The 21,716-nt window shown below is 39.0% G+C and overlaps 1 protein-coding gene across 4 annotated transcripts in view; it reads right to left on the reverse strand.

The window, feature by feature from the left end:
- The window catches only part of grm8a (glutamate receptor, metabotropic 8a), a 211,615-nt gene that overhangs the window by 17,451 nt on the left and 172,448 nt on the right, over positions 1 to 21,716 (reverse strand). For 3 of the 4 annotated variants that reach the window (XM_079622081.1, XM_079622080.1, XM_079622082.1), the window contains 2 exons: positions 11,497 to 11,636; positions 6,261 to 7,196 (listed from right to left, as the gene is read on the reverse strand). In XM_079622081.1, the coding sequence (XP_079478207.1) occupies positions 6,261 to 7,196; positions 11,497 to 11,636 (1,076 nt within the window). Of the gene's footprint in view, positions 1 to 6,260; positions 7,197 to 11,413; positions 11,637 to 21,716 lie in introns of all 4 variants that reach the window. The other variant, XR_013798735.1, reaches the window with a different exon arrangement.

Genomic DNA, 21,716 nt, shown 5'->3' on the forward strand with positions numbered 1-21,716 from the left:
ATTTGAAGTGGATCAAAACCTTTCATCAAAGTTACACATGGATTTTGCACATTACCCGCTCTCGTCTTAGAACAACTTTGATGAACTTTTTTGATCCACTTCAAATGTTGAATACTGTATAAAACTCGATCGTGCAAAAGTTCATTTATTTCAGTAATTCAACTTAAAAGGTGAAACTAATATATCATATAGACTCATTACATGCAAAGTGAGATATTTCAAGCCTTTATTTGTTATAATTTTATGATTATGGCTTTACAGCTTGAATTTGGGGTTTTCATAAGCTGTGAGCCATAATTATCAACATTATAACAAATAAAGGCTTGAAATATCTCACTTTGCATGTAATGAGTCTATATAATATATTAGTTTCACCTTTTATGTTGAATTACTGAAATAAAGGAACTTTTGCATGATATTCTATAGTTATAGTTTCACGATAGTTTCACCTGTTTAAACTACGTTTTTCACACACGCACACGCACACACACACACACACACACACACACACACACACACACTTATTTATTTTATTAAATTCTGCAAAAAAAGGATCATGTGACACTGAAGACTGGAGTAATGAAAATGTTATTTGAATTTTATTTGAAATTTGAATTACGAGAACTCATGAAATGAAATTGTAATACCAGTGTAATACACATGTCATTATACAAATTTGTGTCTCATAAATCACATGCACACACACACACACACACACACACACACACACACACACACACACACACACACACACACACACACACACACACACACACACACACACACACACACACACACACAACACACACACACACACACTGTACTGGAGAACATATAGTGACTTGTTTCTCAGTGTGAGATTGGGCTGTGAAGAAAAAGCAAGAGAAAGCAATAAAGAAACCATTCAAACAAGCCGAGCCAATCGCTTTTCAAACGAGTGTTGTTGGTATGGCAGTATCTGACCTGATCCCTGGCTTATAGTGTGCAGTTGTGACTCTACCTTGAGCTATTCTACCTATTCCTCTATACTGTGTCTTCTCTCATGGCCATTTTCTCCATCACACACAGATTACTCGTGATTAATAGCACAGCGCGTGGCACACTAAAGACCCGGGCAGGAATATCATCCGCTGAGGAGACTTCATTATGACCAGTGCTTTTTGTGGCAGGTTCACCTTCATGTATTATGATATTAGCAGAGCAAATAACTAAAGCTTATCTAATCTGAGGTAATACGGCTTTAACTTTGCACAGCATGATCCTACACAGGAGGAGAAATAGCGTGATGTGTGTGTCTAGAACAGATATGAGATATTACAACCTCAGCTAGCACATTTATGAAGATCAAATGAGGTGTATATTCTTTTTACAGGATCTAAATAGCAGAGCATTATTTCTAAGGTCACCAAAATGACACATATGGAAAATAGTTTCAAAGATTGTAGTGGAAATTAGTAAAAAACAAACACCCAACACTTTGATTCACAACACCCCGAAGAACAAAGGAGGCAGAACTGATCGTGAACAAAGCTGGCCTTCAGGGAATTAAAGACACTAAAACATCTAAATGTCACATAAAGATCCAGTTTGGTGTCTCGGAGAGAGTGATTGAAATTACTGCGCAGGGAGAGCAAGCTGATCGTCGTAATATTCCTTATGCAAACTTAAATCTTCATAACATCATTCATCACTGAAAAATAGTACAATATTTCACGCTCCAGCGAGAACATGCTTACACCCACGAGAGGATTATCATAACAGGAGTGCAGTTACTAAGAACTTTGCCACGTTTCAGATCATGTTGTAATATGACTGTGCATATCAATGTATTTCACCCACTGATCCGCTCGAAATGTGCATTTACACGCTGAGCCAAATCGCTTACAATTACCAAAAAAAAAAAAAAAAGTCGGGAGAAAAACACATTTCTATCAGTTTTGGCTAACAGCCATTGTATATTTCTACAGAGAATCAAAACTTGACTTCAAAAAAATCAAAATACCCCAAGCTTAAATCAATTCACCATGCATTTCAATTATATGAGGAACGCATGGGGAGGAACTTAATCTGCCAACGATTTATATGAGACATGTAATATGATACAATATGCATAGCCAACTTCCAACAAATCTTTTACAATTACAAAAACAGCACTGTATAATGGGGGAAAAATGCATCTTCATGACTGCTAATAATGTAAATTTTGGCTAACAGACATTATATTGTTCTACAGAGACTCGCATCAAATCTTGACGTAACCCACGCTTAAATCAATTTAGCATGCATTTCAATTATATGAGGAACGCATGGGGCTCCCGAATGGAGATCAGGTCACATGGTGAATTTAAAACCCAATAAAACGATCTCTCAGTTGTTTATATGAGACCTGTGATGTGATTCTACAGCACGCAGAGCCAACTTCCAACACATCTTTTACAATCAGAAAAATAGCACTGTATAATGGGGAAAAACGCCAAAGAAAAAACTGTTAATAATGTCCATTTTGGCTAACAGCCATTGGGCCCTATCTTGCACCGACGCATGTATCATTCCTATTCTTTTCCCTCCACAGACGCACATCGGTAAATTAGGGAATGAACTTGCGGTTCAGTGAAAAGAGGAGTCGTTCCGGCGCAAACGTTCCCTGGTGCTATTTTACAGTTTCAGAAAACAACTCCGCCACAGACCAGGAGAAACCCAGTCTAAAGACAGTGGTGTGTTATTCAGATGCTATTTTTAAGCGCGCATGCTTGGCCATAATGTAGCGTGTGCACAACACACACACACTTTGCTTCTCTCATCTACACAGACGCAGCAGTTCCCAGTTTTGCAAACCATACATAATTACAAGGAAAAATATTACCACACGAGGGAGATCATTGTGGTGTCCATGAAGATGTGAAAAAATAGGCATTATCTTACACATTTACCCAAATTATTCAGACTAACTGTAGTAATGACGGATCAAACCTGTTTGGTCAATAGTGGCGAGACACATCGGTGTATAAGGACATCTGACAAAGTGTGTTGTCCGTCAAGAACCAGGAAACACAATCCTGAAGACTGTGAGATCACCGTTACCATCATGTAAGTTGCGTGCGCCGGCAAACCCGCCGTTATAATAGCAATCCGCCGTGGAACAAGCGCGCCGGCTCTTAAAGGGAATGTGAGAGGACGCTCTGATTGGTTTATTTCACGTTACGCCCAAACCACACCTATGAGTAATGAAGCGACTTCAGACCAACACATTTTAGATTTGCGTCGGCGCAAGAGTCGTTTATCCCGCCGGTATAATAGCAACAGCGCCGGGATCCGCCCACAAAGTTACTTGCGTTTCGCGTTTGATACTTGCGTTTCAGATCGTTAAAATAGGGCGCATTATATTGTTCTACAGAGACATCAAACCTTTATCTAAAAAAAATCCAAGCTTAAATCAGTTTACCATGCATTTCAATTATATGAGGAACGCATGGGGCTCCCGAATGGAGATCGGGTCACACGGTGAACTTAACGAAACCCAATAAAATGATCTGCCAGTGATTTATGCGATACCCGTAATTTGATTCCACAGATATGTGGAGTGATTATCTTAACCAGTCACCTTTGGAAGGCATTGATTTCCCGAGTCGTCGTGAGCGCGCTGGCCGCTGTTCATGCAGCACTTTATTGACTCTTTATGATTCTGCAGAGTCTCTGCATTGGAAATGTCAAAGTGCACGTATTGGTTTTTGGCGGTGATACCATTCTCCAATCCAGGAGTGTAGATCGTATCACACTTGATATCTTTATGCTAGTGGAAAATGGAGAGGTAATAGACGCCGCAATGAAAATCCACACAAATTGATTTTTGAAGCATTAACCAAAGCACATTTTTAATAATGGAGGCATATTTTACAGGTGGTGGAGTTTTATCTACTTCTCAACTCTATAATGGTTCTCTTCACAAATGCTGCAACCGATACAACACTCACTCTTTGTAATGATATTAATTCAGTGCTAGTCATTTTTTCATTACTAACCAATTATGAAGCCCTTTTGCTTGGTGTGGTTGCCAATCAGACGACAGTTCAATACATATAGACTCAAGGCCATGTTTTGTTATTTGTGACAAAGGGAACTGCACATTTTTTTCAATAAGATGTCTTTGTTTCCTTATCAAATGATTCATGTCGTTGCTTTCTTATCTTGAGTAATGCGATGGGTTGGGGGTCTATGCTAATAGACTGCCATCCATCCCACAGTTCTAGCGTTAAATAAGAATATAAATAAGCTTGTTAGTGTAAGGAATAATTGGTATATCCATAATTGTCTCTCTTGGCTAGCACACGGCACAGCAGTCACAGTGAGAGGCTAATGTGACTAAAGAGCAATGTGGTAATGAGCTTTCATCGTGATCCACTGTGAAAGCAACTCAAACACAAGAGTTTTAGCATTCGATCAACCACTGCATAACTTAAATATACTTCTATGGCTTTTAAAAACACAATGAATTCATCCAAAAATGTATATTCTGTCATTGTTTACACAACCTCATATGGAAGATTGTTTCTGCCACAGAATACTATTTTTTTTTTAAAGATAATTGTGACTTTTTATCTCATAATTGCGATATATAAAGTCACAATTATCTTTGAAAAAATATTATTCTGTGGCAGAAACAAGCTTCCATATGAGGTTGTGTAAACAATGACAGAATATACATTTTTGGATGAATTCATTGTGTTAAACTTGCAATTGTGAGAAATAAACGCTTTTTGCTTGTTTATATCTCACAGTTCTGAGAAAAGATGTCAATTGCGAGTTATAAAGTCTAATAAGGAAAAAAAGACTGACTTTTTTTCTCAGAATGCAAGTTTATATCACACAATTGCGACTTTATATCACGCAATTCTGACTTTATAACACGCAATTGCAAATTTAAAAAAATAAAAACAAGCTATCATAACCTCATGTTGTTCCAAACTTATGATTTTCCAGTGCAATACTAACAGCATACAGGACTGGAACATAAACAATGACTGAACTTAAATGTCCTTTTAGGGCTAAGCTATCCAAAGTCTTCAAACATTTCAGAGATACTTCTTGAGTTGCACACTGTCTGATCAATATTGCCACACAACACAACTGATCGCCTCTGACCCATTTGTCGCTTTCCTACGTGAAACCCTGGTCTCGGCTTCCTTAGGTTAGCCTTTTAACATGTGAAATGTTGTGGAGGCTATCGCCTGCTGGGTCAGGTGAAAGGGTAACCAGCAGGCGATGTTATTATCTGTAGCCCACGGCCACCTATAGCTCACACACACAGAAACAAACATTCGCAGTGCCACACCACATCCTCTTCTTAAAGCCAACGGGAGGACTGGACAACCAGATGCATACAGATGAAACTCGAAAAATTCGAATATGGTGCAAAAGTTAATTTATTTCAGTAATTCAACTTAAAAGGTGAAACTAATATATTATATAGACTCATTACATGCAAAGTGAGATATTTCAAGCCTTTACTTGTTATAATTTTGATCATTATGCAGCTTATGAAACCCCAAATTCAAAATTAGAATGTTGTGAAAAGGTTTTCATAAGCTGTAAGCCATAATCATAAAAATTATAACAAATAAAGGCTTGAAATATCTCACGTTGCATGTAATGAGTCTATATAATATATTAGTTTCACCTTTTAAGTTGAATTACTGAAATAAATGATCTTTTGGACTATATTCCAATTTTTCGAGTTTCACCTGTAGTAACTAGACACTTCTGTAAAGAAAAGTTACTTAAAGTTAGAGAGAGCGGCCATACAAAGTGACCAATGTTAGGGAACTATTAGGCCATTTTTGATGTCAATAAATGAAAGGCGAACATTTCCTCCCCAAGATAATTACTACATGAACCAGTCATGTTAACGATCGATTGTCCGTCGTACTACGTGACTTTCGCCACTTATTGTGGAGGGCTTTCTTCTGCGACTAAGAAGAAGTCTTAGTCGCAGAAGACTAAGACTTCTAATTAAAATTTAAAAGACTCTTGACTAAAGTTTAGTTGATGACTATTAGGGGACTGAAATGCCAAAAAAAGAAAATAACAGCAACAATTCTTAATAAAAAAAAAATACTTGCATAATCGATCATTGCTGTAACTTTTGAGTACTCAAATAATCATGCCAGTTCCTACCAAAACTGAGAGAACAACCAGGGCACACTATGAAAAGCAATTATTTATGACATTGAGGATTTCGTACAGATTTCGTAAATCTCACTTACCCTTTCTGCTGATTGTGCGGTGCCAAAGAAGATGGGTATAAAAGCTAACCAAATAATGCAGGTAGTGTACATAGTAAATCCAATTGGCTTGGCCTCGTTGAAGGTCTCTGGCACACCGCGGGTCTTGATGGCGTAAACAGTGCATGTGACCATCAAAAGGATGCTGTAGCCCAGCGAACAGATGAGCGACAGGTCCGAGATGTCGCACTTGAGGACCCCGCGGGCCTTCACCGGGTCGGACGTGCGTTGCTCGCCGTAGTCCACGACCGTGTGAGGCGGGTCGACGGCGAACCACACGAACACGCCGAGCAGTTGCACAGAGATCAGGCTGAAGGTGATGACCAGCTGGGAAGCGGGGCTGATGAAGCGTGGCGCCGCCACAGACTTCTTGCCTTGTTCGAAGATGCGATGGATGCGGTTGGTTTTGGTTAACAGAGCCGCGTAGCTGAAGCACATTCCCAAACCCAAGAACACACGCCGGAAGGAGCACACGGCCAAAGTCGGAGTGGCGATCATCAAGAAGGTGATGGCGTAGCACAAAAAAATGCCCGTCAGCAACACGTAACTCATCTCCCGACCAGATGCACGGACTATGGGAGTGTCGTTGAAACGGACGAAAGTAACCACCACAAAACTAGTAGCCATGATGCCAAGAACCGCAACGAACACCGGCACGGCGGCCCACGCCGAGTGCCACTCCAGTTTGATGATGGGGATTGGGATGCATCCGGTGCGGTTGCGGTCCGGGCGCTGCTCATACGGACAGAGCTCGCAGATGAACTCGCTGGCCTGGAAGTGGTAGCCTTCGCATCGCTCGCAGTGCCAACAGCAAGGCACACCCTTCACGACCTTCTTCCGTTCACCCATCTGGCAAGGCACACTACACACGGAGATGGGAAGAGTGGGGTCGCCTGTTCGCCAGTGCATGCCGTCCACCTGTAAAAGGACATGGAAAGATGAAGACCAGAGGCATAGTGGAAAAATAAGGGGTTCACTTTATTTTGATGGGCCCTTTAACACATTCTGTTGACTGTAAATAACGTTGCACCTACATGTCTTCTAACTCAAACTAGAGTGTAATAGAGCATGACTGAGAAATAATTCTGTTTTCAGCTTCAGAATCATGAATATTGTTATTCTGGTGTCACCGATGTCCTGTGCATTGGGTTATCAGCACCAAGTCCAAGACTGTTCATTTACACCCACAGTGTCAAATCAAATTCTGCATTTTAATCTACATTTTTTGTTGCCCTTTTATCATATGCATCACAATAATATCGTATTGTGAGTTCAGTATCGTGATATGAATATGGTGCAAAAGTTCATTTATTTCAATAATTCAACTTAAAAGGTGAAACTTATTTATTATATAGACTCATTACATGCAAAGTGAGATATTTCAAGCCTTTACATGTTATCATTTTGATGATTATGGCTTACCCCAAATTCAAAATTAGAATATTGTGAAAAGGTTTTTATAGTTGTAAGCCATACATCATCAAAATTATAACAAATAAAGGCTTGAAATATCTCACTTTGCATGTAATGAGTCTATATAATAAATTAGTTTCACCTTTTAAGTTGAATTTCTGAAATAAATGAACTTTTGCACCATACTAAAATTTTTCCAGTTTCACCTGTATGTATTGAATCGTGACATGAGGGTATCATTACACCCCTAGTAGTTTAATTTTAAACACCCTCGGTCTTTTAAATCTGAGTGGAAAGAATATAACTGCTTCAGCAATGTATATATTGAATTGTTAGTAGTTTTAGTAAGTAAATGCAGCCCTTTAATGTGACCCACATACACACTGTAAACAGAAAAACGTCCACATGCAAAGGATAACGAAAAAAGTCCTGTCAAAGACGAAGAGCAGAGGCGCAGTGTTGAATTAGAAACTGTGCATTCAAAAGAAGTCTCATTACCCACACAGATGCATCACACCAATGTAGGTTGAGTCATATTTGAGGAAGAAATCATTTTATTATTCCTCAGTGCCTGAAAGCTGTGGAAAATAAGAAGCCAGCGTTGCTCTTTTAAGTGCAGCTTCAGTTTGGCTCCCGGGCGCAACTTTGATGACAGATATATTTTGGGACAAACTTGTGCCAGAGGCATTTGAGATGAAATAAATAACATGACAAACCCAGAGATTGACGGCAAAATCGAATGCCCACATCTATTAAGTAAGGAATAATTGATGACGGGCCATTGAATTATTAAAAAAATAATGCACACCCGAGGTTGTAATGTGGCCATGATGTAAATTTCTAATAATTCAATGGACCAGAGTAAATTATTCCACTTAAACAGTTAAGTGGAATAATTTCTACAGTAATTACCAATAATTTCTACAGTTACCTCAAGACATTGTTCAGATGTTTGACATTTGTCAGTTTTTTTTGTCCTTAAAATGCTTATTATTTCTTTTATCTCATCACATTAGTTTCTGGTTCCCAAAAATGTATCTTTTTAAGGTTTGCCAGGAAAGTTCTTAACAGAAATCAAAAGTTTTTGGTTTGTTATTCTAATCATCATGTTTATTCTTACATATCCATACATCCGTTATTTAAAAATAACTACCCTGCAACCTGGAAATGCTATTTTATGGTTGCAAAAAATAAAGACATAAAAAGAAAAGTTATTATTTAGTTCCCAAAAAAATATCAGTGTACGGCAGCAGCGTCTCTACTAATAGTGAAACTGTAAGTTGATCTGCTTCAAGAACAGCACCATTATTACATCGCTAGTGAGAAATGTCATTTAGCTTTTAAGTTGATACACTTTTTTACTGCTAAAATCGTCAGAGCAGCGCTGATTTCTGTGCAAGTGTGTGTCCGTACTGTGTGTGTGTGTTTGAGTGGGAGAAAGAGAGCATAATAAAACTTAATTTGGGGCAAAAACCATGAAAATAATTTTGTTTACTATATTTATTTGCTTGCTCAGGGCCCTATTTTAAAGATCCAAACACATGGTCTAAAGCGCAGGGTGCAAGTGCACTTAGGTTGTGTCCGAATCCCCTTTTGCTAGTTTAACGACGGGAAAAGTGGTCGGCGCTCCCGGCGCATGGTCTAAAAGGGTTGTCCCTATTTTCTTAATGAGTAATGGGTGTGTTTTGGGATTTACGTGCGTTAAACAAATCAGAGTCTCATCTCCCATTCCCTTTAAATGCCAGTTGCGCTCGCGTCATGGCGGATTCGCTATTTACATGGCGGAATTTGATAGCGGAAAGTGCGCAAGCAGAGCATCTACGGGACAAGCCGGATTCCACCATATCTTCATGTGCACAATAATAATCTTTTACATTGTAATCCATTTATTCGAAATATTTGGCATGTTTGTGTGCTGCTGTGCGTTCTTGTGTTTAATTAGCAGAGTGTGTATGTGATAAGCAGAGTGTGTGTGTAATAAGCAGAGTGTACGCGCGTTGTGGACCTGCCTATAGGCGCACATTACTAACGTGCTCTTTAAATAACAAAAAAAATATTGCGCCATTGACTTTAGAGCAGGGTTCAGTTGGTCAAAATAGCAACGCGCCAACAATGCGCCCGAACACACCTCGTTTTCAGACCAGCACACCCATGGGCGCACAAATGGGTGCAAATGTATTTGCTATTTAAACAACGTGACGCAGGGCGTGAAAATGATAACTGTGTCGGGCTGAAACTAGCAAACAATACTTGCGTCCCGCTTGCCGCTGCATTGCGCCGGGTGTAAGATAGGGCCCTCAGTCTCATTGTGGGTTGTGGTTCTTTTGCTGTTGTCGGCTGTAAAGACCTTTGAAATAACTGAAGTTATTTGGCAAAGTGATGTAGATCTGTAATGCGGTCAAGTCCTGCTGGAACTACTTTAGCCCTGCATTTCCCTAAAATTATTACACACTTTTGAATGTTCGTCAACCAATCAGATTCAAGCATTCAACAGCCCCGTAGAATAAGACATTTTATTGCGAGATTTTGCCAGACCAATCAAATAAGGCCAGCTCTACACTTCTGCTCTATGGTACTCACTGTTGCTGCTGCAAAGAGAAGGCTGTGAATGAATTATTCATGCCTGAGACAAATTACGCCTGGCAAAAACAGATTGGCTTTAATTAGAGAAGCAAAAAAAAAAAAAAGGGGGACATATTAAAATGAAAAAAGACAGAATTTGCTAATGAACAGAAGTTTAATTTGACTTATCACATAAAAGGGTATGAAGGGTATTTAAGAATAATTGAAAGACCAAATCCCTTCATTTGATTCTTCCCATTCTGTCTGAAACAAAAGCCACGCTGACCATTCACAATTAGGCTGTTTAATTCGGTTGTATTCATCCTGAAGACACACTAATGGGGAACAAGAAGGGCGTTTGAGGTTCAAACGCGGTCAGAATCAACGCTAACCATTTACATGCATCAGTATTACTCAGGGATTTGAAGTAATCTCTAACCCCATGTGCTAAATGTTGCAGCGCAATAATCAAATCCCTCAAACTGTGTGACTTGTGAGATGTGCAGTTACTTTTCTAAGTAATCTGACTTATTTATTTGACTTTTACACACCCTCAATCTTTTGCATCTGAGTGGAAAGCATATAACTGCCTCAGCAATTTTACATATTGAAAGTTTGCGATTAATAGTTTCCCTTTAAAGTGGCCCACATCTTTCAGTACGACACATTGTAAACAGTTAAATTGCTAAAATGATTTTCCGTAAATGAAATGTTAAGAGCCGCAATTTTTCAGGGCTAACGAAGTCTTTTTTCTGTAATGAGCTGAATGCAAATCTCCCTAACTCCGCTTCCCATCCTCGGAAACACATCCAGCGCTGATCTGTTTAAGCGCTTAAGGGGCGGGTTTGATACCTGAGGTAAGAAGTGAGATTTAGAGAAGTACAAGGGGCTGGATCACAGTTCTGTAAAGCGACCACTTCCCCTCCCACACACCCAGAGGAGCTGTGATTCTCCGTCACCTCCTGAAAAACTCCTAGCCATGAACACACCACTCGTTTCTGGCTCCATTAATTTAGTTTCGCAGCCAGACATTACAAGCTTATCTTCCATCCCGTTGACTAATGAAGGCCCGAGAGTATTCATGTCACATGCATCATCAGCAAAGATGAGATTTCCAACAAACATTTATGCTTGAATGTATCTTATCTGAACATGCGTACATCATTATGCTCTGGAAATATACTGGATGCATGAATGCATGGGTGGATTTCAGCATGAGGACCAGAAAAGGCTCTTCGCTCACATTAAGATGCAGTTTGTTTGTCCACTGGCCGATCACTTTGTACTCCGCTGTCGATTTGTTGGTGATCTGATACTGGAAGATGTCGTATCGTCCCGGCGCGTCTCCGTTCTGGTTGAAGACCACCGGAGTCCCTGCACTTCCTGTAAAACAGTTGAGGAGCTTGTTAGGTGCACGTTTTTTTTTAGTTTCGTGGACAAATAAATCACAAAAATCATATTCACAATTCCCCCACCCACACACTGTTGAAGGAGGCACCGAAGTCAGCGTGAAATAAAAACTCACCATGTCTGTTTCCTAAAAAATTGTGAATTATTCATCTGTGCATGTTTCAATTGTCATGTTTTAACCTTGAAATATTTATTTAAAGTGTCATAACTGGATCTTCAGTTGAAAATGCCTGACTTCTCTTCATCAGAAAGAGATTATACTTATACTCCATATCAGTGTCAGTGTTTCTGAACTCCTGAAACGCCTCCATTGTAGTCTTGAGTTTCTTCCGGGATGAACACGTCACAATATTCCTCATTTAAATAATTAATATGCAGAATAAAGGGGCGGGGCCTGGTTGAGTTGGTTAGTAGTGTGTTGAAACTGGAGGTTATGGTAAGGGGCGGGGCATTTCCCTTGACCAATCACAACACACCACTCCAGCCGACCAATCAGAGCACAGTGTGCTTTTCAGAAGGAGGAGATTCATAGAGACAGGAAGTAAACAGAGCATTACTGACAGACTGGGAAGAGAGGAGCCGCAACAATGGAGAATATGGGAAATGTGTTTTTTGAACATTGAAAACCTGTTCTAGAGCATAAAAATAGACTTTGTAAAAGGGCATAATAGGTCCTCTTTAAGATATTAAAATATTTACACATTTACACATTCTCGCAGCTCCACAAAACCCGCTGCGTTGCAGGACAGTGTTCAGGATCGGGTGTCACGGTGTAAATAATACATGCAGCTTTCTGCTGTACATGCAAGGATCATTGCAACCTTGTGAGGAGGTGAGAAGGTGGAAAGGTCATAAAATCAGTGAACTTTCCCTGAGGTGAGTGTCTTAGAAATACCACCTGACCTCTACATCCAATGATGGTGTTTTGACACTTGGTTTGGTTGTTTAGCTCAAACTTGAATTCGAACCTGCATTTTGAAAAGCGCTTTGAGATCAAATTAATGAACTAAATGTCAAATTGACATTTTTCAAACATAACACAAATATTTTCATGACAAATGTTGATTATTGAATCGATTATGATTATGATCCAAAGAGCAAATTTTACTTTCTTCAAAGTCCTCAACCTTTGTTTATTTCCAGGTTAAACTTTAAGGTAACTCTTTACTTAAAACCTTTATGTATAATGCATTTTAAAGGTATTCATAAAGTGTGTTATAATGCATTATAGCTGTTCATAAATAAGTATAACCAAAGCTTAAATGCATTATAACATTTGCATATTCCTTGTTGCATCTGAAATTGGTTGTATTGTGTTTTAATGCATTATACTTTCTAAAGGTGTAGCAGTGAATAGATATAGTAAGTATTATAACTGTGGTTACAATTATTCATGAGATTATACAATGCATGTTGCATTACAAGGCATAATTAAAGCATTCAAATACTTTAATAATGCATTTAAGTAAAGCTTTACCAAATGTACATGTTAAATCCCATTTTGTCAATGTGGACCACACTGTACATGGTAAAATTGAATTATTAAGATTTTTTTATCTTTCTGTATTGTGCGCCAAAGTTTCTGTATAACTAATGGAGGTCTGGGCTGAAAGTTCACCTTTCAAGTGAAAAAAGCAGAAAAAATGCATGGAAAATGTCAGCGCCTATACGTTCACTTGTACTAAGCAAATCAAAATGTCCTAAGAAAGTTTTAACATTTGTACATGCCCTCGACTTTTGGAAAGGTTGTTATTAGTTTCAGGATTTGATAAGGGCACTTTGACCATCAGATGTCCTGGCTTCAGAAAAACACGCAAGGACACGTAGGTTTACGATGAGACAGCAAATTCCCTGTGACCAAAGATCCGATTTGCTTCTCATTCTGGCAAACATGAACAAAAATTTGAGCCCGATATCTGAATCTCAGAGGATCATCAGTAAATCCATCTTCTTCAAACTGATGAACACAGTGCAACAATCTGTGAGAACCTCAAACCGTTTAACTTACTAAACAACCTGATCAAAAACCCTAGAAGACTGCAAACAGACTGGATCTATGAAACTACACAAACAAGTGCCTTAAGAAAGACAATAATGTGGCAATTTAATTGCTTAAGAAAAGCAGTACACTTTAACAAATCTCAGGAACTCTGTCCCCGGGGCCCTGAAACACAACCAGCCAACCACATCTCCTCAAATATACCAAATTAAAAACATAAAACAATCTAACAGGCCAGTAAATCTAAAAGTTGAATGTCTTCATGCATACCCTTGATAGAAAAACTCACACAAAAATGAACATAGTGCTTTAAACTCATACAAACCAGTTATAAAGTCTACAAGGGATGGAAATAATTACTTTTTTGTAAACTGATAATATTTGAAATCCAACATTTGAAAACATCCCAAGGGCAATTAATCACACAATTTATGAAGTATTTATGAAGAACATTATCTTAGATTAATAATAGATGGCTATGTTTTATGAGACTTTTACCCCTTCAAAACAAATATTTTGTTTTGTAATATTATGTTTATAATATTATGATTACTGCCCATGTGAAAAACACAATTTCAGGTTGCATTCATCTTATTCCCAAACATGGGACTGAAGTTTGGATCATATTAGAACAATCTGAAAAGTGAGAGAGACACAATTTACAGTATTATTAGCTTTGCTTATGAATATTTACAATGTTAACTGATTTGATGAAAGTCTAACAAAAAAGCCACAGCATAGTTAAGTTAGTCCACTGCTAAAGCTATGCTACATAAAATAGAAATGTACGCTTCCGGCTACAATTATTTCCTTACTTCAGCCAAGTGAAAAACGATTCCCTCCCAAAAGCTGCTACACCCCTGAAAGAATCGTGCAACCATCACTAATAAGATGTTTCTATTTTTGTTTGCTTTCGATCTGCATTTAGATTCTCATTTGTATCCGAGATTCTCCACTGATTAGCCGAATCTCTTTTCTACGACTTTCTTCAGTCCCATCGCCATCGTCTTCCTCATTACAGCGGCTCTTGGGACCGTTTGTCTGGAGCTCAGGCGTAAGAGGACCTCAGTCGGACCTCAGTCGCGGCATCTATATACACAAAACCCCCTTTGATTCGCCCACCATGAAGGAAAGTGAGAGCTGAGGAGGGCAAAGCCTCCGGAAGCAATATTTTCATTGAATATAATGAGCCAGATTCGACAAGCGCTTGAGCAGCGAGCATCCAGACAGCTCTGTTCTTTTATTTAAGGAGACATCAAGTGAAGGAAAATACCGCTTCTTTCTGCAAACCCAAGACAGTGAGTGTTTTGTGTTTGCTGTGCATGTGAGAGCTGCCTGTGAGATACGACATCCATCGTCTTTAAATATCTTGCGTGCAAACATCATTGCCCGCGTGGCAAAGGTGGTTACGTCTCTCTCAGGATCAACGCGAGCTTGTTGTCACTGCAAATCAACACTAGATTAAAAAGTTTGTCAAGACAAACAAGTGTGTTGGCTTGAGGAAGACTGACCAGAAAGTTTGAAGGTTTTCGGTTTGAAGTAGTTTAAAGTTTAAAATAGTTAAGGCTTAAAGACAATTTTGAAAGCAATACAGTCTATTAGAAAACAGACAGACAGACAGACAGACAGACAGACAGAAAGACAGACAGACAGACAGACAGACAGACAGACAGACAGACAGACAGACAGACAGACAGACAGACAGACAGACAGACAGACAGACAGGCATATAAATAGATATACTATCATAAATTAGCACATTGCAAACATGTCTTTTGCACATTTCTAGCATGATTTAGCATGTTGTTAGCATGAATTAGCACATTGTTGACATGTCTTGTTGTTAGTATTAATTAGCACATTGCTAACATGTTTTTACTTGTTTCTATCATGGTTTAATATGTTGTTAGCATTAATTAGCACATTGCTAACATGTTTTTACTTGTTTCTATCATGGTTTAACATGTTGTTAGCATTAATTAGCACATTGCTAACATGTTTTTGCATGTTTCTATCATGATTTAACATGTTGTTAGCATGAATTTACAAATTGAAACCATGTTGCTAGCATGAATAAACACATTGTTAACATATTTTTGCTTGTTTCTATCATGATTTAATATGTTGTTAGCACGAATTAGCACAATGCTAACATTTTTTGCATGTTTCTATCATGATTTAGCATGTTGTTAGCATGAATTAACAAATTGCTAGCATGAATTCACACATTGCTTACATGTTTTAGCATGTTTCTATCATGATTTATCATGTTGTTACCATGAATCAGCAAATTGCAACCATGTTGCAAGCATAAATTAGCACATTGCTAACACGTTTTTGCATGTTGCTAGCATGATTTATCATGTTGCGTGCATTTTTTAACATGTTGTTCTAGGCTAGTTGTTATACTTTGCGAGTGATAGACAACTTAAATACTCTATTAGAGTTTTTGACCCCCCTCAATGAAAGTCTATGGGAATTTGTGATTGTTCGGAAGTCCGATACGGGAGTTTCCAAAGTCAGATCAGTTAGAAAAGATATAGCAATGCGCGTCAGAACAGTTTGAAGGTCTGAGGCGAGTTTGGTGGTTGTAGAGTTAAAGCTCTAGGAGGAGTAAATGTATTCTCAGAGGAAGAAGAAACGTGTTTGGCTTTCTCAAGCCTACGTAAGTAAATAAGCCAGTGCGCGTGTTGATAGATTCTTTCGTTATTAATCTAGCAACATAATCCGTGCATAAGAAAACGGTCCTGATGGGAGAGGATAGTGGCACAGAAGACGAAGCGACTTACTGAGTTTATCCGCTGATATTGATCAAAGCTTGGCGTTCCAGGAGGACCGGGGCAGCGGGAAATTGAGGATTACAGGAGACCAGACAGACGCAACTATGGACCACTCGTGGGATTAACCTTTCTGCCAACCCTTACATCTTCTTCTGTCAGCAAAAATCACTGTTACTACTACTACACCTTTTGGTTACACTTTACAATAAGATTCATTAGAGTTAACTACCTTAGTTTACATGAACTAAGAATGAACAATACTTCAGCATTTATTCATCTTAGTTAGTATTAATTTCAACATTTACTTAAATTATCAAAATCAAAGGTTGTATTTGTTAAAGGAACACGCCGACTTTTTGGGGACTTTAGCTTATTCACCGTATCCCCCAGAGTTAGATAAGTCCATACACACCCTTCTCATCTCCGTGCGTGCCGTAACTCTGTCTGACGCACTCACCGCTAGCCTAGCTTAGCACAAAGACTGGAGGTAAATGGCTCCAGCTAGCATACTGCTCCCAATAAGTGACAAAATAACGCCAACATTTTCCTATTTACATGTTGTGATTTGTATAGTCACAGCGTGTACAAATAACAAGGTCACATGAGACACAGCCATCTTCTAACCGTATACATACTGGGAACTTTACACTTATTGGGAGCAGTATGCTAGCTGGAGCCATTTACCTCCAGTCTTTGTGCTAAGCTAGGCTAACGTGGGTGCGTCAGACAGAGTTACAGCACGCACGGAGATGAGAAGGGTGTGTATGGACTTATCTAACTCTTAGTTTACATGATCTAAGAATGAACAACACTACTTCAACATTTATTAATCTTAGTTAGGCTAATATTAATTTCAACATTTACTAATTCATTATTAAAATCAAAAATTGTATTTGTTAACATTAGGTACTGTGAACTAACAATGTATTTGTATCAACTAACATGAACAAAGATGAACTAATATATTAACAAATGTATTGCTCATTGTTAGTTCATGTTAGTTAATACATTAACTAATGTTAGCTAATGAGTTAAGTGTTACCCACAGGAATTTGAACAACCCCCAGGAATATATTTCACACAAGTATGCAAATGCACACATACTTGAGCGACACACAGTACAATGCTAGTGGGTTGCCAAACTGCCTTTCCTCTCAGTATAGCCTGTCTCTGAGAATGTCTTTCTGTGAGCATGATATGATACACCTCCTAAGGCCGTTCCTGTATTATTTCAGCGCAGGATGATTTGAGAAGAGGAGAGATCTCTGTTACGGAGTTAAACGGCAGATCCGGCTGCCGCTCTCCGTTTTAAGATTCACCGTCACGCCGCCTCGACTTACAAGGGGATTTGTTTTACACAACACAATTATCATCCCTTTTTTCCCCACAGCTCGTCTGAATGCACACTTCCACGATCTCACTTCCCGCTCCGTCCATCTCCAAAACACTAATCTAAAAATAAGCGTATGTAGGGAAGCACTGGAGCGGGGGTAATTGTGGCGGAGCTGCAGGCAGTGTGAGGCTCGAAGTTGGACGTCTGCCTTCGTATCAACTTCCATTTACCGCTTCTGTGGCCTCTCTTCTCTCCAAACGCTTCTGTGTGCACACTTATGAACACGGCATACTAATCCTAGCGTTTGCAATGACACCCCCCCACCCCCACCCAGAAAAGAGAAGGGGAAAAAAGACAGAAGAAAACATTGTATGCAGAGCGACTGCCATTACTTTATTATCCCAGTTTGAGGTGGTTGCTAGGGTGTTGCTATGTGGTTGCTAAGGTATTTGTGGTAGTTGCTAAGGTGTTGCTATGTGGTTGCTAGGGTACTTGGGGTGGTTGCTAGGTTACTCAAGGTGGTTGCTAGGGTGTTGTTGTGTAATTGCTAGGGTACTCATGGTGGTAGCTAGGATGTTGCTAAGGTATTTGGGGTGGTTGCTAGGGTGTTGCTATAAATAAAGTTTATGGCATGTAAGAAATATTTATTAATCTTTTTTTATTTATTACAAAGTCCATTTGCAGGTTTGGCAAAAAGTAAATTATGGAAACTGTAAACGCCTCTCATTAATGCAATTTTGTGAAATGCTTGTGAAACATCTTACTCATTGAATAATTCTATGCAACATTCCATTAGACATTAGTATGCAGTATGCAGTGCACTAGCATTTCACCTGTTGCTCACACACATGCACTCTTCACACCCTTCACACTTTTAAAAGGTCTTTTCTGGACCTCCGAACACTTCTTTCCATTCTCTCGTCATAATTGGCCAGCGCTGTGTTCATTATCACACACTGGCCAGCAGTTAATGCAGTGTGTGTGTGTGTGTGTGGTGTCTGAAGGCAGTAACGAGAGCTCCAGTGCGGGTGAGTTAACTCATCAACCGATGCTCAGATGTAATTGTTCCACAGTATCAGACGGATTAATGAGAAACCTTTCGCTTTCCCTGTGAAATTGGCCAAACGCCAAGACATCGGACATCCGTCGACCATTACGGCACAATAGCACAAGAGTGTGTGTGTGTGTGTGTGTGTGTGTGTGTGTGTGAACTCCTTAATAGGCGCAAAAGGGTGAATCTATCTATCCATCCATCCATCCATCCATCCATCCATCCATCCATCCATCCATCCCTCCATCCATCCATCTATCTATCTATCTATTTCCTTTTGCAAAACAATTTTTTAGCCCAAAAATACAACCGTACAGGAATTAGTGGTGTATAAATGTGAATGTTTTCGCTCCGTCACACTTGACATTCTATGACATCGGCAAGAGTGTTTCCATTAATCTAATGGTGCTTTCTAAATCATTTATTACTATTATTATTAGTATTGCATAATAGGTTTAGTGACTGGAACACTAACCCTAAATATTAAACCAGATTAATTAATGCTTTACTAGAGCATGGCATAAACACCAATAACACTGCTCATTTCTCATGAGTTACGAAAAGTCTTTTGATTGCAATCATAAACTCAGCCTGAGAACAGCTGGCAGATTTCTGTCACACATGTGTAGAAGACACTCTACAAGATTAGTATACAACGCAGTTTCTCACAGTAAGGACCACTTTGCCTTAGATACAGCAAAGAAAACATAAAAAGAACAGCGGCGAATGATACAAAGAGTTCAGATTGGCAGGTGTCCAGCAATGAGAGGCAATGCAACCTCTGAACAGGCCTAATGCTGATCCACTGCGATGCACATCCGCATTCAATCACATCTCGCGTATCTGATCGCAAATGTTTCTCTAGTTCTGGTTTCATCAAGAGCAACCCATTAACTGCAGATTGTTGTGTTATAACTGCACCAAAACCTACTGTAAAAAGAATTACGGTAAAAATCAACCGATTTTTTTTTAATCGATGTAAACCAATAACTGTAAAGCGTCTTTGAGTGTCTAGAAAAGCGCTATAAAAATTAAATGTATTATTATTATTTTAAAAAACGGTAGCTGTGGTTGCCAGAAATTTACCGTAAAAAGTACGGTAGCAACATTTTAGGTTTTATAGACATACTTTAAATTTACATTAAATGTATGGTTAGATCCATCACAGTTATTTAGCATATATATAGTACAGAAACTTTCTTTTAACCAATTAACAGTTTTGCACCATAGCATTTTTACAGTATTTTACCGTAAAATAACGGTAATTGTTTTACAGTACACTGGTTATGTGAAATTAACAAGTGTGCTTTCTCTCATTGTTTTGGCCACATCTGCTTTCCTACGGCAGCTTCATGATGTTATGTGAGGACTCTGAGGAACTCGTGTCTGCGGGAGTTTCTGATCCACTCCAGGAGGGTGTCAATAACAGCCAAGTGTCTGCAACGGACCGTGGGATCACGCGGGCGGCCCGTCTCATGCTGCTGAGAAAGGTTACACCAGCACGAAAAAGAGCCGCAGGATCGTTAAACAGACTCGTTTGGCAGCTATAGCCTTTTCCCAGAATGCTCCAGGGCAGAGTAACGATTTAGATTTTGATTTCCTTTTCCATTTGAGGAAAACTGTATTGCTTTGAGGCGGCTCAGGAGACAAAATAAGAGTTTCAACTTTAAAAGATCCATAAGATATCTCTTTTAAAATTACTGGGGGTCTTCATTTCCGTCTCCATTTGCTCTCTATTGATCTCGTCTAAGTTGCAAATTTAAGTTATGCGCATAAAACATTTGAAAATAAAGCACTGTTTACATCCCATGTGTTTAAGAGAAGAAGATCGGCACTTCCTGGGATATTTGCACAAAATATCTGTTTTTTTGCTGCGATCAGGGAAGCCACATGACTCTGTTTTCATATATCATAAATGACTTGCAGAAGAAGTCGTTTTATCTTGTAAAACACATCTCTGAGGTCATTATTCCCAACCATTTTGATGACAGACTTTGACTCAGAACGACCAAACCAACACTTGAGATGCTGAGCGATGCGATTGGTCCAATCTGTGATTGAATGTTATGTATGGACATGATATGATATTTCTTTTTGCTCAAACAGATTTTAGAAAATGGTGGATTGCAATTTGCACAGCTCTCTGAGTAGCTTTAATGTTTTATGTATTTTTTGTCTTTTAACTGTTTGAATCCTTAATCTATGTTTTGTCTCTGTTTTAATTCTTCGGTAGCAATTTTTCCTTGCATCCAAAACAAATTTCTCCTTGGAGAGACAAATAAAGATACATTGACTTTTGACTTTGATTATAGGCCATTTATCCAATCACGTGAGTTTTTTGTTGTGCATTGAGGGATTTATTCTGCAAATGTTTCTCCATCATAGTTTATGTGCATGTCTTCCATGGAAACAGCTATTGATGTCTAAGGGAAATCTCATTTGTGGTTTGCCTTTCTTACCACCTTTAAGACACCGTGGTGATTTTCCCGCATGGTGAGAATGTAAAGGAATACGCTGTTGGTTTGATGAATTGGATTAATAAAGATCCCAGTCCCTTGTTTCTGTCTTTTCGCAGAATTGCACGCCTCCCGTGATCACCGCTGGATTTATCATTAACGAGGAACATACGGAGTCCTCTTCACCTCGCAATTAACTTTAAACAAGAGCATCTAAACCTGATCTCACCCAAACAATAGACCACACATAACCTGCGTTTCCACCGAAATTACCCGGAACAATTTGTCCCAGGAACTTGTTTTGCCCCAGACCGGTTGCTTTCTGCGTTTATACCGCGGTCTAAAGTACCGGGAAGAGTATGTAGCCATGAAGCCACGAACCGCAATAGATTTTTTAAAATGGCGGTTAAAATAGAATGCTGCGTTGAGTCATC

Source organism: Phoxinus phoxinus (genome assembly GCF_949152265.1).
Source record: "Phoxinus phoxinus genome assembly, chromosome: 9".
Taxonomy (NCBI): Eukaryota; Metazoa; Chordata; class Actinopteri; order Cypriniformes; family Leuciscidae; genus Phoxinus; species Phoxinus phoxinus.